General features: G+C 43.1%; 1 protein-coding gene across 2 annotated transcripts in view; it reads left to right on the forward strand.

Moving 5' to 3' along the window:
* Positions 1 to 16,111, forward strand: part of IMMT (inner membrane mitochondrial protein) — a 42,395-nt gene that overhangs the window by 3,718 nt on the left and 22,566 nt on the right. For both annotated transcript variants that reach the window (XM_090035340.1, XM_090035342.1), the window contains exons 2-6: positions 1,655 to 1,728; positions 2,508 to 2,697; positions 5,833 to 5,956; positions 6,656 to 6,793; positions 8,335 to 8,442. In XM_090035340.1, coding sequence (XP_089891466.1) covers positions 1,655 to 1,728; positions 2,508 to 2,697; positions 5,833 to 5,956; positions 6,656 to 6,793; positions 8,335 to 8,442 — 634 coding nt within the window. The remainder of the gene's footprint in view (positions 1 to 1,654; positions 1,729 to 2,507; positions 2,698 to 5,832; positions 5,957 to 6,655; positions 6,794 to 8,334; positions 8,443 to 16,111) is intronic.

The raw sequence follows: 16,111 nt of genomic DNA on the forward strand, positions 1-16,111 counted from the left end.
AGTGTTAAAAACCTTCTGACCTTTGGTGTGTTTTGTGAGTTTTTTGCAACAGAATAATTGCTCTATTCTTATTTCTGTTGTCAAAAAAAAGAAATGAATGAACATGAAGGACTGGAGTTTTCTGAATCATGTGGCATCTTTGTAAAAGCAGGGGTGGGCAAAATATGTCCTGTAGGGCCCTAAAAATTTTTGAAAATGAATATTTATCTGCCCCTGGCTACTTGTCATGTGGCCCTTAGTGGCTTGCCAAAACTCAGTAAGCTGCCCTCTGCCTGAAATAATTGCCTGCCCCTGATATAAAGTGATAAATGGAAAAGCCTCTTGAAGTAGTAACTGCTAAAAGAAATAATGACAAGTATTGTGTTTATAAAGGGTCAACACCTGATGGGTTTCCTTTCTGATGACTTCAATCATAAATTGTGCTTCCTGACTGCCTCGTCATACACCATAAACTTCATTTATGTCTGCAGCTAAGTTATTCTTTATAAAGAAGCTTTGCCCAAGTAAGAAACCTGTATTTCCTGTCACTGGGCCCATAGATTTCTGTTGCTAATTAAAAGGAGTTGGCTGCAGTTTTGGGAACAATAAGAAATCAGTGCATTGTGTTCCTGATTCATGTTCTACCCTGTCTGAAGAATTATGGGACTAATATCATAACAGAGTAAAGATATCTTAAACCATGAATTTATTTCAAAGTATAAATGATCAAAATAGAACTTCTTTTTCTTGGTTACATTTCTGAGGATGTAAAGCTTGCCTCATGTCTAAACTAAATGGGGAGAGAAAGTGTTATCCTTTGACCTGCATGCTTCACGCAAGTCCTGTACTTTTCCATTAGATATTAATTTCTTTGTCTTTTGTTAGAACTGCTAAGAGGGACAGGGTCTTTTTCTGATGACTTGGTTGGGCTGGTTTAACTGATCTTTCCCGTTAGCATTTTCATAGTCAAAGGAAATGTAATGGCAATGAGGACTTGACATAATACCATTGCAAGCTTTATTACCTAGCTTATTAAAAGCTGAATCTAGCTTCTTGTTACTAAAACTCTAATTGTTCATAAAGGGACTGGCTTTCAATATAGCTCTTCTAAGAAGATGGTAGCTTTGGCCCACAATCTAGAGTTTTACTGAACATTTATAGAAATGATTTTTCCTTTAAAAGCAAATGAAAATCACTTGAAGATTTAGACATTGCTTGTCACTGTCTGCATCTTAAGTTATTGTTGAGTTATGCTGATGCATCAGAATCCTGAAGTGAAACAGCTAGTCCAGTTGTACTATCCAAAGTGAAGGGCAAAATAGAATCAGGCAGCAAAAATGGAGGAGGAGATTCTTTTCCCCACCTCCCCCCTAAATCATTTTGATTTTTAATAGTTTATACTATTGGTAATATAAGTCAAAGTTTTTACTTGCAAGAGTTTTTTTTTTTTTTGTTAATTTGGAAGTGATTGTAACTTCATTAGAGTAGACTCTTTTTATTAGGGAAAACTAAATCTTGTTTTGATGTTACTTGTTTTTTTCTACACCTCTTACTGATGCATTTTATATGTTCCCCAGAACATATCTTTTTATGAGATTTGAATTAGGTTGAAAGTAGAACATTAAAGACTTTTAAAATAAATTGCATGCAATATTTGATTCTTGCCTTTCTTTAGAATTGCCGGTGTGGTAGATCTTCATTCCGTCCGTCACAGCTGTGCCGTGGATATGCAACATCGGGAGACTCGGGGTATGTAGTGTTTCATAGGCAGTATTGACACTTCTATTGGTCTAATTCAGGAACAGTAAGTTAGCTTGCAATTTCCCTTAGCATGGACTTAAAATTAGAAATATTAAAAGTGCATATGCTTTGATCCACCAGGTTTCAGGCAAAGGCACATCAAAGGGGTCAGTGGCTGGATGGGAGTTGACCAAGAAGAGTGAGGTGGTTAATCAGGAGTTTTCTGGCTTTGGCTCCTCCTGAACTGGTGCCCCAGTATGGACTCTGGTGCTGGAGGAGCAATCATTCAGATAAAATTTGAAACCAATCTTAAACTTCTGTGGCAAACTGATCCCAATTTTGGGTGAAGAACTCTCTTGAAAAGTTGACTCTTAAGAGTCTGTTAGCTGGTTGCTCACGGCTGTAAATAATGTGGAAAGTTGCAGCCCCAGGTATCTTTCTTAGCGTTATAACATAGCTCTTTATAAGCTACAGACTTCAATTTGCTTGAGAACGCTTGCTTCTGTTGTGCCTCTTCTTTCTGAAGCAGATTTTATGAAGTTCAGAGTGGCAATATTGTGACTGTTTGACTGAATTTCAACTTAGCAACATCAATTTAGATTTGCTTAGAGGGGCTAGAATTGTTGTGAACACTGAATACTTATAGGCCTTATTTTTTTCAAAAGGGCTAGTTTTCAGAGCTAAACTAACAATTTAAAGTCTATGCAGTTTTAATCTCAGAAATGATTTGCCATATGCTTGGCTTGACTTTTACCTAAAGAAGTCTCAATCTTATTTCTTTTCTCCAGTGTTTCTGCAGGCAAAATCATTGGGGCAAGTGTTTTGGTTGCGGGTGGAGGAGTTGGTGGTACTGTGCTGTATGCTAATTATGATCCACGTTTCCGGGAGAATGTAGAAAAGACCATTCCATACTCTGATAAACTATTTGAGGTGGCACTTGGTCCTGCCCCGTATAGTGTACCAACGCCAAAGAAACCGGTAAGTTTACGGAGTATTCTTTTTTGATGAACGCTTTTACAAAACCATTTGCTGTGTTTTGCAGACTCCAAATGACACTTAGTTCAGTATATGTTAGAGCCTGGACATATGAAAGCAGCATACTTTAGAAAAAAAATCATTGTATGTTCCTGTTTATCTTTGAAAAAAGGAAGGCACTTTATGGATCTGAAATTAAATAAGTATATAATAAAAGCTGAGTCAAAGTAATTGGTAAGTCAATAGAAGAGAATATGAAATAGGAAATTGTTTGTTCCTTATCTTATAATTAAATAGAGTTTTGCACTACTCTTTACATGTTAACTTGATTCAACAGTCTCAAGGGAATTTTGGTATATGGATTCTAAAAGCCTGTTTTTATTTGACATGTAAGATGTCATGTGGCTGTATTTTTGTGTGTGATCATAAATGATCTGCAGAAGGTAGAGGGGGTGGTAAAAGATGGCATACTGATGACATTTCCATTTCTATTCCTGAACATGTAATATAGTTAACCTTGGAAGTATAGTTAAGAAATATGCTAGACCAGCCTGATTTAGTGTGAGGAGAACTGAACATTTTAGAAGTTATTAAACATAGGAGGGAGAGAGAACAACAGATTGTGTGTCGTATTCCAGGGTTCTTGTTTTCTCTTAAAAATCCAAAATTTTCTGATTTAAAACCCCAAAATACATGTTTTTCTGCAATTAAAATGAAGCACAGCTATATATCTAGGTATCAGTTGAATGCAATATTTTATTAATATATTTACAATGTTAAAGCTATTTGGAATCCTACCAGTACCGTAATCATTATAATACAATTAATTCTAAATACCTATATATTTTGGCATCTGATTTTTGTCTTTTATCATGGAAAATCAGAGCTCCCCTGTCCCAGTCACTCTCTGGGACATACCTCTAACTGTGGCTGTCATCTGGGTTTTGGGGAAATATTATTAACTGTAGTGTCAGTATCTGACAGAAGTGACAGAAACCTGACTGTCACTTGTCTAATAATGCATTATAAGCTAAATAGTCTCATTAACTTACCTTCAGCCACTAAGAAGTTGGGCAGCTTTGCAATCTCATACCCTGCAGGGGCCGCATCACTGTGGGCATCAGGCCCCCCCCCCCCCGCAATGCTCCCTTCCTGCTGCACAGAGGATGTGTAGGCTCTGTGCTTGCCTGCTTCATGACTGCCCTGACTTACCTAAATAAAGAGTCTGATAATTTCTCCCATTCATTCTTGAATGGGGAATGGGTGGAGGAACATGGTAGAACCTTGTAGCCACCTGCCCTTTGAAGCAGATGAGCTCAGTACTAACTTCCAGCTCCTTTTAAAGAGAAATCAGTGCAGCTGTTCATAGGCCAGAATTCATAGCCATAGCAGTTACAGCCTGTGGTCAGTGATGAAATAACCATTGATACCTGACTTTTAGATCTATTATCTATTATCGTGAAGTCATCTACCAGTAAAATGATTGTATTCTTCCTCTCGTGAAACTTAGAGAATATCGTGTTTCTTCATCCTCATGATCTTCATATCCTACTCAGAAAAAAGGGCTCTGAGGGATAATTAGTAAGATTCTTAATATCAAGTGAGCAAGGATGTAGTGTTACCCTTGGTGCGCTGCATTTTGAAGGGCAAGATTTAACATTTTCCATCAGAACAGGCTTGATAACTCTTTTTTTTTAGTGCTGATTGTGATATGGGCAGAACTCTAACTTGGAGATAGTAGCCAGAAGATCCCTTAGAATTTCTCTTGGACATCAGTGAGTGTCTGGCCTAAACTCAGAGCCCCTTGGTTGTCTTCTACTCCTCCTCTGCCAAAATGGATGTCCTCCCATCAAGGCAGTTTGCCGTGAAGTAGAATATTGAAGTAAACTGAAGATTTCTTTCAGGGGAAAAACATGTGATTTTATTTCTGAGTGGAAATTGTCTGGTTTAATTAACCATGAAGAAAGACTTAATCTAGTTGTAGCTTGGCAGAGTGACCGCTAAGGGAGGACATTGACTAGAAGTGCATAAAGACTGTAAGTGGCAACAGGGAGAAGAATTGTTTTGTTTTTGAGACTGTGCTGTTAAAGTTAACCTTTTCTTTTCAGTTTGATCTTGTTAAGCTGAATGTCTCAAAGAAGTTTTAAGGGATGGGTTAGCAAACTATGAATTACTCTGTGTGGAAGTCTGCATTATCTAATGCTGTGCGAGAGCCACTGGACTGTTTTATTACTGTATTTAGTGTCTGCAAACTGTCTACATTGGGGGGTGTCAAACTCCTCTCGGTTGGATCTGTACTTCAAGGTGTCTTGCTGGCTGGATGTGTGTGTGGGGGTTAAGACAGTGGTCACTTGTCCCCCTGTCCCATCTTTTCCCACACCACGGATATGCATATGCCCCTGCTTGCCTTCCCCCACATCCTTAGGAGCATTCTGGGCCCTGCGAAATGGCTCCATGGGCTGGATCTTTGACCCCCATTATATACATTAGTTCTCTTCATTCTGCTAAGCTCCTTAGAGTACATCCAATGTTTGGTGAGGCAGATTGTTCAAATTTCTATATATCAGTATTATTGGAGGAAGTAGGCTGTTGTGTATACTTCTCTGAATGAGTCAGCCTCGAAGATTAGGGTCTGCCCTGCCCTCTCTTCTGTCTAAATTTACTATGTAAAATGATTTACCATGGAAAATGAGGTCATTATGCAGTCAAGGCTATAACCAGAAAATTTAAACACATTTTGTTCTTAATTCTAGTAACATTTTGGATTATTTAGAAAATCTGATCTGCCATTCTCTGGTGTAACTTTTGTCAAGTAGTAACAATCTGCTTGCTCCTATACAGCATTGCTTTTTCTTTTCCTTTTTTTAATATTGCCTCGAAGAGTGGCCACTGCCACCGCTCCCCTCCTGCCAAATTTCCAAGCCCTGACAATTTTTACACCTGCATGTGTACACTCTCCCTTCTTGGGCATAAGAATGAGGTATGCCACCAATTGTAATCCAGAAAAAGTGTGCCCCAGGTATCAAAAGTTTGGGAAACACTGTTTTAGAGTATAAAGTCTTTATATACTGTCAGAGTCTATAATTATTTAAATATTACTTTTTTTGAAGAAATCCTATTTGTTTGTTCATTTTCAAGATACAACCTGGTGCTCTGAAAATCTCCTCTGTAACAGAGGTAATGAAAGAATCAAATCTGCCCAGTACCAAATCCCAGAAAAGCAAAACAGAAGCTCCTGCAACTTCAGGGGAACAAAAAGAAGGTAACTGTGAATAAGTGTATATTAAGATGGCCTTTAATCTGAAGGGAAGAACAAGAGTTTTTTTTATATACATTTCACACTGCCTTATTAGGTGGTGAAGCTGTTCATAACTATTCAGACTGGTGTTTTGTATATTGTTTATATTATATTTGTTATAAGAGATTTAACTATTACAGTGTTGGGGAAATTTGCCCATAGCTGTTATATCCTCTTTTTTTTGATTATTTTTTTTTAACAAGCTAATGCAAATCCAGAAATTCCACGTAAATCTAGGAGTTGAACAGCCAGGCACTTCAATTGGCTGGACTGTGTGGCTTGTACCAGTGTTCAGTAAGGAGTTTGATTTTTGGATTCTTGTTTCTTACTTCTAGAGTTTTCATCAGGTGCAAGAGGCTTAGTGTGGACAAATTGCCAAGTTCCTTTAAAGTTGGGTCAAGCAAAATTCGTCTATTAAGTTCTATTCGTTCTTTCTACTGTCCCTCACCTTAACTGAAATTGGGTGGGATTAGGGTCTGGTTGTCTCCTACCATTTATGATCCTCACCTTGTGGGAGTACATGGCTTATTTACTCCTGATATGGAAGGTTCTCGCTGCATAAGAAATAGTACTGTACATGGAGTTATCTACATGATAAAAAGCATGTAAGTGAAGATATGTAGGATACTATTTGTCTTTAACCACTTCTGTTTGTATATACAGCAAGCTCAGAAGTAGCTCAGATCATTTCTGCAGCAGGTGAAGCTGTGTCAATCCCCGCGCCAGGTATGCAGGATGAAGAGAGTGGAAAAGATCATGTACATGAACACCATGAAGGAAAACACAAACCTGCTGCACCAGGTGCTTAAATGATTTAGATGTTTTTCAGATCTAGGGACTTGATCCTGTCTGCCTCCTTCATACTGCACCTCGCCAACCTCAGTGGGTGTTCTGCATGCTAAAGGACTGCAAGATTGAGTCCAGTGACATGTGTAAACTCAAGTCCTTTGATAAAAGATTTCTGGGCAAAATCTGAACTGTGCACAGGCCACTCAGTCTCTGATTGGTGTCTTCCTAGTCAGAATTGCGCTTGGCTGACTGTTCAAGGCTTCAGTGAAGAGGCATTACTTATGATATTATAAAAGACACAATAGCACCTGTACATTGGTAGTACTTTCAGTTTTTCTAAATAAGGCATTTTATTGGTTTTATACAACAACAGATAATGCCCAGAGTAAATGAATATGCACCACCTACTGTTAGAGTTAGTGCGAGCATTAATAGACAACCTGGCCTTGTGCTTGACAGAGGAGGACTGGGAGCCAAGAGATTTGGGCTGTCCTCTCAGCTCTTCTGTAGACTTCAGGCTTTCAGAAACTTCTTTAGGTCATAACCTTTTGAATGTTCACTTTGAATGTGTTTGAGCTGGGATAAACAGCCTTTCAGACTGCATCCAGATGAGCATAGACATGCAGTATGTGATGTTGCAGACTTGTCTGCACCACCACACGCTGCACATGCAGGCATTCCCCTGCAATGCCACCTTGCAGTGCGGGGGGAGTTATTTTGACCCTGGGAGATCCTGGGGTCAAAGAACCCACGCTGGAAAGAAGTGGAGTAGTACATGTGGCAGCAGCACATGCTCCCCAAAACCAGAACTTGTCTGGCTGGAACCATGCTCTGGCTGCCACTCAGGTTTCCTGCTGTGGCTGCAGCCCTGGGAGACTCCCAGGACCCCAGGTAAGGCTGCTGAGACCAGCACAGTTCCTTCCTCATGTCAAAGGAGTCATGCTGGCCATTCCCTGGGGGCAAGTAGCAGCGGCACAAGTTGTGCTGCTGCTACTTGTCCCGAGGAAACAAATGGTCTGTAGTCATCTGGAAGTGCCCTTAGAGCGGGAAAGCAGAATACCGCTCCATTTCACTATATGCTTCTTCTCTGTGCTCAGCCAGAGAGCTTCTTCTCTGTGGTCAGCCAGGCTAAGGGCTCAGCCTGAAGTTTTCCACTGTGCTAACAGAGCACACACAAAAATGTTCTTGTCTATCATATCAGAGTTCATGTTTAGCTTGCTAAGAGTTTCTTAGCACTCATCCTTGCCCTGCTTTGCTTTAACACTGTAATCGGACCATTCCTATGTTGTGGTTTGTTTTGTTTTTTTCCTGTTGTTGTATGATGTCTATACATTTATCCAGGACTTTAAGAAGAGTTAGGGTCAACCACAGTAACTCTTGTGGGCAGGGGTGAAGGGTACAAGTTTGCTGGATGGTTTGCAGAGTTTGTTTTTTGTAAAGTGCAGCTCCCAGTGTTAGTCTCAAAAGGAAATAGCAAAATTACTTGCCATGGAGTAGCCATTCTGATTCTTCATTAAATCTTTTCTGTTTTCCCTTTCCTTGCTTCTGAATAGGTGAAGAGTGTGCATGTGAAGACTCCCATGCTCTAAAAGAACGACCACCAGAGGAGGTTGCAGCCCGGCTTGCACACCAAGATAAAGTGGAACAAGAGAAGATTTCAGGTATGTTATGTAATGTCTTATGGGTGGGAATTGAGCTGTAGTATAAAATATCTTATAGGCAAATGAATACAAAGATGAATTTGTCTGCTCTGGCTTGTGGTCTGTTTTGGTAAAATTGGTAATATCCTACTCATGGTGGTTGGAGATAAACTTAAGTCACGGTCAGGTTTGAGGAACATGGTGGGATACTGGGAATAACCAGCATATCTGGGGCTAGAAAACTTATTTACTTGCAGAATGCCCTTTTATAATTGGTCTTACTCCTGTTTGTAGCTCCTTGAAGGTAGTTAGGATTGTTGATCAAAAGCAGACCATGTGTGGGTTACAACTGAAGACCCAGCTAGTTCAGCCTGTTCCTATAGCTGCAGGAGGGTTTTACCAGAGCTTCTACTCAAAACAGCAAGGGTAAAGGAGAGTAAAAAGGACTTATTTCAGCTTTTTGGACTGTAACTTCATAGTTTCATAGTTGGTAGGGTCAGAAGGGACCTGAGCAGATCATCAAGTCTGACCACCTGCCATGGCAGGAAAGACTACTGGGGTCAAAAAACCCCAGCAAGGTGTTCATCTAGCCTCCTTTTAAAGACCCCAGATCAGCAGGTATTGGAGGAGTCCCTGTTCCCCCGTGTGCTGCCAGGAGTGACCAGGAATAACGGTCACAAGCTGGCGGGGGGTAGGTTTAGATTAGATATTAGGAGGCGCTACTTCACAGTCAGGGCGGCTAGGGCCTGGAACCGGCTTCCAGGGGAAGTGGTGCAGGCTCCTAGCCTGGGGATTTTTAAAAGGAAGTTAGATGAGCACCTTGCCGGGGTCATCTGACCCCGGTGCTCTTTCCTGCCAAGGCAGGGGGTCAGACTAGATGATCTACCTAGGTCCCTTCTGACTCTAGCTACTATGAAACTATGAAACCCCCAGAGTAGGAGCCAGCACCACTTCACTTGGAAGTTGGTTCCAGATCCTAGCTGACCTGACAATGAAGTAGTGCCTCCTGATGTCTAGTCTGAATCTACCCTCTGCCAGCTCGTGACTGTTATTTCTAGTCACTCCTGGTAGTGCTCAGGTGAACCCAATGCCTGCTGGTCCCCTCTGACTAGTTTGTAACAGGCCACTAGATCCCCCCCTCAGCCTTCTCTTGTGGAAGCTGAACAGGTTCAGGTCGCATAGCCTCTCCTCCTAGGGCCTGTCCTGCTGCCCCCTGATCATGCGAGTGGCCCTCCTCTGGACCCTCTCCAAGTTGTCCACATCCCTCTTGAAGTGCGGCGCCCAGAACTGGACGCAGTACTCCAGCTGCGGCCTGACCAGTGCAGCATAGAGGGGGAGGATCACCTCCTTGGACCTGCTTGAGATGCATCTGTGGATGCCTGACAAGATGTGGTTGGCCTTCCTGACTGCATCCCCACACTGCCTGTCCATATTCATCGTGGCACCAATGATGGCTCCAAGATCCTTTTCTGCCTCTGCACTGATGAGAAGGGAGTTCCCCAGCCTGTAGGTATGCTGCTGGTTCTTCCTCCCCAGGTGCAGCACCTTGCACTTGTCAGATTTGAAACCCATCCTGTTCTCATCCACCCACCCCTGTAACCTGTCTAGGTCCGATTGCAGCCTATTCCTCCCTTCTAGCATGCCCACATCCCCCCCACACCTTGGTGTCTTCAGCAAATTTGAACAGGGTGCTTTTTACCCCCTCGTCCAAGTCACTGATGAAGATGTTGAACAGTGCGGGCCCGAGGATGCAGCCCTGCAGAACCCCACTGCCCACATCCCTCCAGGTCAAGAATGACCCATCCACCACCACTCTGGGTGTGGCCCTCCAGTCAGTTAGTGACCCATTTGACTGTGTAGGTGTTGAGACCCCAGTCCCCTAGTTTTTTTAATGAGACTGGGGTGAGAGACAGTGTTGAAGGCCTTCCTAAAGTACAGAAAGACTATGTCCACTGCTACCCCTGCATCTAAGGATTTGGTGACCTGGTCATAGAAGGCCACCAGATTGGTCTGACAGGACCTGCCTCTAATGAACCCGTGTTGGTTGCCCCTGAGCATGATCTCCCCTGCTGGCCCCTCGTGGACATGTCAGAATAATTTTCTCAAAAAGCTTGCCCAGGATTGAGGTAAGACTAACTGGCCTATAGTTTCCTGGGTCCTCCTTCCTCCCTTTTTTGAAGATGGGAACCACATTGGCCCTCTTCCAGTCCTCTGGCACCACACCAGAGCACCACGAATGCTCGTAAAGCCGTACCAGGGGTCCCGCAATGACCTCTGCTAATTCCCTCAGCACTCTGGGGCGGAGATCGTCCGGACCAGCTGATTTTAAATACATCCAGTCCCTCCAGAAGTTCCCTGACTAGATCCTCCCTAACCCTTGGCCTAGGTACGTCTCCCCTGGGGCCTGAGGGGGTCCTGGTAGGGGGGCTGATCCTGTCCCTGCTCAGGAAAATGGAGGCAAAGAAGTTGTTAAATAGGTTAGCTTTGTCATCTAGTGTGACCAGATTTCCTAGCGTGTCTTGCAGGGGCCCCACGTTTCCTCGTACCTTCTTTTTGCCCCCTATGTATTTAAAAAAGGACTTGTTGTCCTTGATCTGGGTAGCTAGTCCCAGTTCCATCTCCACCTTGGCCTTCCTGACTGCCCCCCTGCAGCCCCGAGCAGCCGCAGTATAGTCATCCCTGGAGCAACCGCAGCCCCCTCACCAGGTCATCACCCGTGGTCAGCACCAGGTCCAACAGGGCGTCTCCCCTGATGGGGCTGTGCAGCTTCTGGGTTAGACTGAGGTCCTGCTTTTGGGCTAGGAACCTACATGAGTGGTCAGACCTGACTGACTGCTCTTCCCAGCAGATGTCTGGAAAGTTCAGGTCACCCATGATGACCACATCCTTTGAGCTAACTTAAGAATTCCTGGTCTAGCTCTTCCCCTTTTTCGGGTGGTCTGTAGTAGACCCCCACTGTTAAGTCCCTTTCTTCTCAACTGCCTTGTATTCTAACCTTGTATTCTAACCCAGAGCACTTCAGTGTGCCCCTCCTCTGACCCTGTGCTACTTGATGAGGATGTGTATTCCTCCTTAATGTAGAGCACCACACCCCCGCCTTTCCTACCTGTCCTGTCCTTCCTGTACAGCCTATAATACTTAATATTCACTGCCCAGTTGTACATTGGGTCCCACCACATTTCTGTGAGCCCCACTATGTCTAAGTTGGTGTCAGCTAGCAGGAGGTAAGTTCCTCCTGCTTGTTTCCCATACTACAAGCGTTTGGGTAGAGGCATTTGAGGCCTCCTGAAGATGTGTGCACTGACCCCCTAATCTGGGCATTGCCCTGGCCCCTGTTGCATACCTGGATATTTGTTCTGCTCATCAGTCTAGGCTGGGCTGTACTTGTGGGTGCTGCTTGGTTTAGTGGTCCAAGGCTTCCTCCGCCCTCATCTTCCCCTTCCCCTGACGAGCCTAGTTTAAAGCCTGCCGGAGGAGATCCGCCAACCTAGAAGAGAACACATGCTTACTTTTGGGGGAAAAGTGAAACCCATCCCACCCGAGCATGTCTCTTGTTGTGATGTGCGGGTCGTTGTCTAGGAAACCGAAGCCTGCCTCAAGACGACATTCCCAACGCCACCAGTTGGTCTCTGTGATGCAGGTCTCATGTCGTCTTCCACGTCCGCTCACTGGTAGGACAGAAGAGAATACCACCTGTGCACCTACCTCCTTCAGCATGCCCCCAGAGTGTGGTAGTCCGCCATCAGGTGTTCAGGGCTTCCTCTGGCCGCACCATTAGTACCCACATGGATTAGGACCATGGGGTAGTAATCGGTGAGCTGGATCACAGCCTGGATCATCCCCATCACGTCCTGGATCTTTGCTCCAGGCAGGCAGTAGACCTTGTATGTTGAGGCGTCCTGGTGACAGATGGGCCCCTCTGTACCTCTCAGGATGGAGTTGCTTATGACGATCACTCTGCTTCCTCCTCCTGATTTTGTGTATTACAGCAAGATTGGTTGATGCCTGGGGTCAGCACAGTTGCTGGCCCCAGCCTCCCCTATTCCACCCAGGGCCATGTCCCATGTGGCAGAGCATGCGTGACATGGGCATCCCCTGGTGACATGTAGCAGCGGCATACCTTGTGCTGCTGCTCTTTGTCCCTGGGGAAATGCATGTTACCGCTTGTGGAGTCGCACTCGTTGAGGCTATTCTCCATCTGTCCTTTCAGAGAGTGGTGGAGAAACCTTGCTCTTTTTATGAATCCTGAGAGGTTAAATACAGTTCCATCCTACCATGAATGAGCAATTAGGAAAGAAGGGCATTGGAGATGGACAGTGTAGATTTTGGCAATAGGAGTCACTGCCGCAGAAGAAACTTTGAATATTCAGAGTTTCCCAGTTAAACAAGGCACAGGAAGCTCAGGTGTCATCTTGCTTTTCCTCTTCTCGTTTGCCAAATACAAACTTTTCTAATAAAATGACTCTAAAAGGGTCCAGCGACTCTCCTCCTGTTCATGTTCCTTGGAGTAAAGCTATCTGTGTGTCAAACTAGTAGCCAGATTCCACTTAAAGAGCAATTTCAAAATCAGTATTTTCAATGTTTTGAAGCTGTTTTTAGAAGTGTTATGTGGGATCTGTATTTCTGCAGATGAATCTTTGTAAAAAGGGGAACTTGGGAGGATGTTAAGAGAAGGGGAAATGTGGGTGGACTTATATAAATCAGGACAACTCTCTGCTTCATGTGATTTAAAGGAGTAGTAAGCATTTGAAGAAATAATAGGAGAAGCTACTTTAGCAGCCACCTGTACATCTGCATGTTTTGAGCTATAGTTATGCGTGCCAAGTCACAGCCTCCATTCAATACGGTGGTGTTGAAAATCAGGTTATCTTGACTGGAAGATGGAGAGAGAGTCTAAGCAATAGCTCTCATAAAGTATTACTTACCTTCCCTCCCTACCACTAACCAGCTTGAAACTTAGTTAAAGCAGCAAGTGATAAATCACAACTTGGCTGTAAGGCCCTGGGAATTAAAACTGCAAGCAAAGCAGGTGCAGTTTACTGCTAAATATTTTGCAGGGTAGGTTCTTAGTGATGCAGTAGAGTATCGATGGCAGCCATTTTTAAATGAGTTTTAGATCAACTGCTTTTCTTGTCCCTCAGAAGGAAAGACCCTGCTACAAGTCCTGACGTGCTTTGATTCAGCTAAGAATTAAAGGAGATGTGGTACCAATCAGCTGATTGGTACCACAGGAAAATCCTCTGTACCCTTCAAGTCAGCCTGTTGTTACGCTAATGAAGCTTCCCAAATTAGGTGTTTTTAAAAGCCTTGGATCTTACAGGACCCTGAATTTTGCCATACTAGCAATTTCCAGATGGAAGTGTATTTCCTGTTATCTGGAGCATGTGAAGCAGAGATCTACAGGAGGAGATGTTCTTGAGATCAGCTAGCATTACCATTTGCTGCTAAAATTTTTGCCAACCTGTCCCTAAAGCTGCCTTTCACAGTGCCAGAAGAAAATGGGGTTAACCGGCAGAAAGGTGCATGTTTACGTGTACAGTAATAAAACACCTTAGTGATGGGGAACCCCTCTTATGGGAAGGACTTTCAAAGCAGTTTTTTCTCAAATTATATGGAGTCTTGTGGATTGTCAGCCCCACTGAGAAATGACTGATACCATGTGGCCTTTTATATCTGGGACTTGTCATAGAGCTTCACCTTCATGTAAGCTAATTTCTATCCAAGCACAGAGTTCAGAAGCTGGTGGTTGGCAGGCACAACCATGTTTGCTCCTCAGTTTTGTCTCGGGGTCTCTCCTCCTCCCCACCTCCAAGTGCAGGAAACTCATGTTGGGAATAATTGAATTAAAAGGTTAATGAACATCTAGAATGGGGTTCATTGGCTTAAGTTAAGAGCAGTTGCATCAGCCCATAGGAATATAATTCCAACCATGATTGACCAATAAGTACCAGTCAGTGTTTTTATTAGGAAGGAAGGATGCACCAGATTCTCGGTGCTGCAAGCATTGCTTTCTTCCTAGGCAGTGAAGAAAAATAAATTTTCTGTGTATTCATGCAGTACACCTAGAGAAGAAATGAACATTTAGAGTGAGCAGTTTAAACGGGTACAGGGTTGAACTGGGAGGCTGGAGCCTGCCTCCTGAGGACCTCCATATGAAGTCACCTGTCTGTTGCATTCAGGATTCAGCAGAGGTACTGAAGACATGGAGTAGACCATGGCTGCTAATGTGTGCTTTCCACTTGCAAAGCCAAAAATAAGTGGTGTTGTTTTGGTGAAACTTTCTATTCATTGGGGTGAGGGGAGAAGCAGAGGTGAGCCATGTGGCTATATATCATCTAAGGGACTCCTGATTCTTGTATTCAGTTCACGCGGCAGTTGGAAACCTAGTTATGCCTCCGTTAGGATCAGGGTCTGATTTGAAAGATCAAATTCTGTACCCAAACCCAGAGAGGCTAAATCTAGCTATGTGCATGAGAGCTATAAGTTTATAACACATCTTTTACCTTGGGAACTATTCTAACAAATAAAGCAGATCCTTTATCTTTTAGGAAAAATACCTTGATGGGACATAAAAAAATTCAGACTAAAATTTCAGTGGTAATATTTTCCAGCTCATGGGACAAAGATGCTGCAGGATTTTTCTCCCATCCAGCTGTGACTTCTCGAGCTGCCTTGCTCTGCAGTTTTTCACCAGTGAGAATTCTTTCTTGGACCAAAGTTTTGTACTAAATGGTCTGATTAATCATCACTTTAGTCCCTAGTCAGAAGTGTCTTGAGTGTCTGAAATCTGAAGGCAACCTTTAAAGATTATTAATAGTTCTTTCTGATATTGATGCTCTCATGCAGAGCTATGGAAGGCCTGAAGGATCATACTGCATAGCCACCTGGCCATATTTCCATATATTTAGTGTTGTAAGCTAAATATGTAGGCCTTCCATTGGAACAATGGTCCTATACGCTGTGCTTTTCCAGTAACTGATAAATCTTTTCTTAAATCTGTATTATCTCTTCACATGTATTTTTCTTCCTGCTGCATCATTGTTATCCATCCCTTTAATGGATATGCAGACATTTCATAATGAAGAACAAGGAAACTTTTGTTTTCATTTGTCTGAAAATTTCCTTTCTTCTAGTGAGAGTCCACAGATGGCAGTCACTAGTACAAAGATTATAGTTCTGAGGGAGACTTAAATTGTATCTTTGCTTTCTTGGCAGGCACATTACATGCCTTCTGATAGTGGGTTTTAATAGTTCTATAGTGTGTAGTGCTTGCAAGAAGTTCTTGTTTAGTCTAATACCTCATTAATAAAAGTGTAAAGGAATTCGATCTATAAAGCAGCTTTGGAAGCATCTTGACCTGATTGGTCTTCAAGGATGTGGTTGTTGGATTCTGCCCTAATGGACAGGTCTGTCTTCAAGGAGCTGCAAGCAGGACTAATGTTATGGTAGATCCGTAGACTTTCCTGCTAGGAAGAGAGAAAAGCTTGGAATAAGTTAAGTCCTGAGACTCCCAGTAAAACTTTTCTGTCTGCTTATGCCTTGGGGCATGCTGTAGGAAAAATTAACTTAGCTACTATGTGAAAATAAATCAGTTCTTCTCACCAGCAGTTTACAGTACCACTTCAGTTGTCAGTTTTGATGAGTCATCTTAATCAGCTGTATGTCAAGCTGATAGCTGAAGTTTAAGTAA

The sequence above is a fragment of the Crocodylus siamensis genome, chromosome 2, assembly GCF_052110815.1.
Source record: "Crocodylus siamensis isolate JL-2025a chromosome 2, ASM5211081v1, whole genome shotgun sequence".
NCBI classification, from domain to species: Eukaryota; Metazoa; Chordata; order Crocodylia; family Crocodylidae; genus Crocodylus; species Crocodylus siamensis.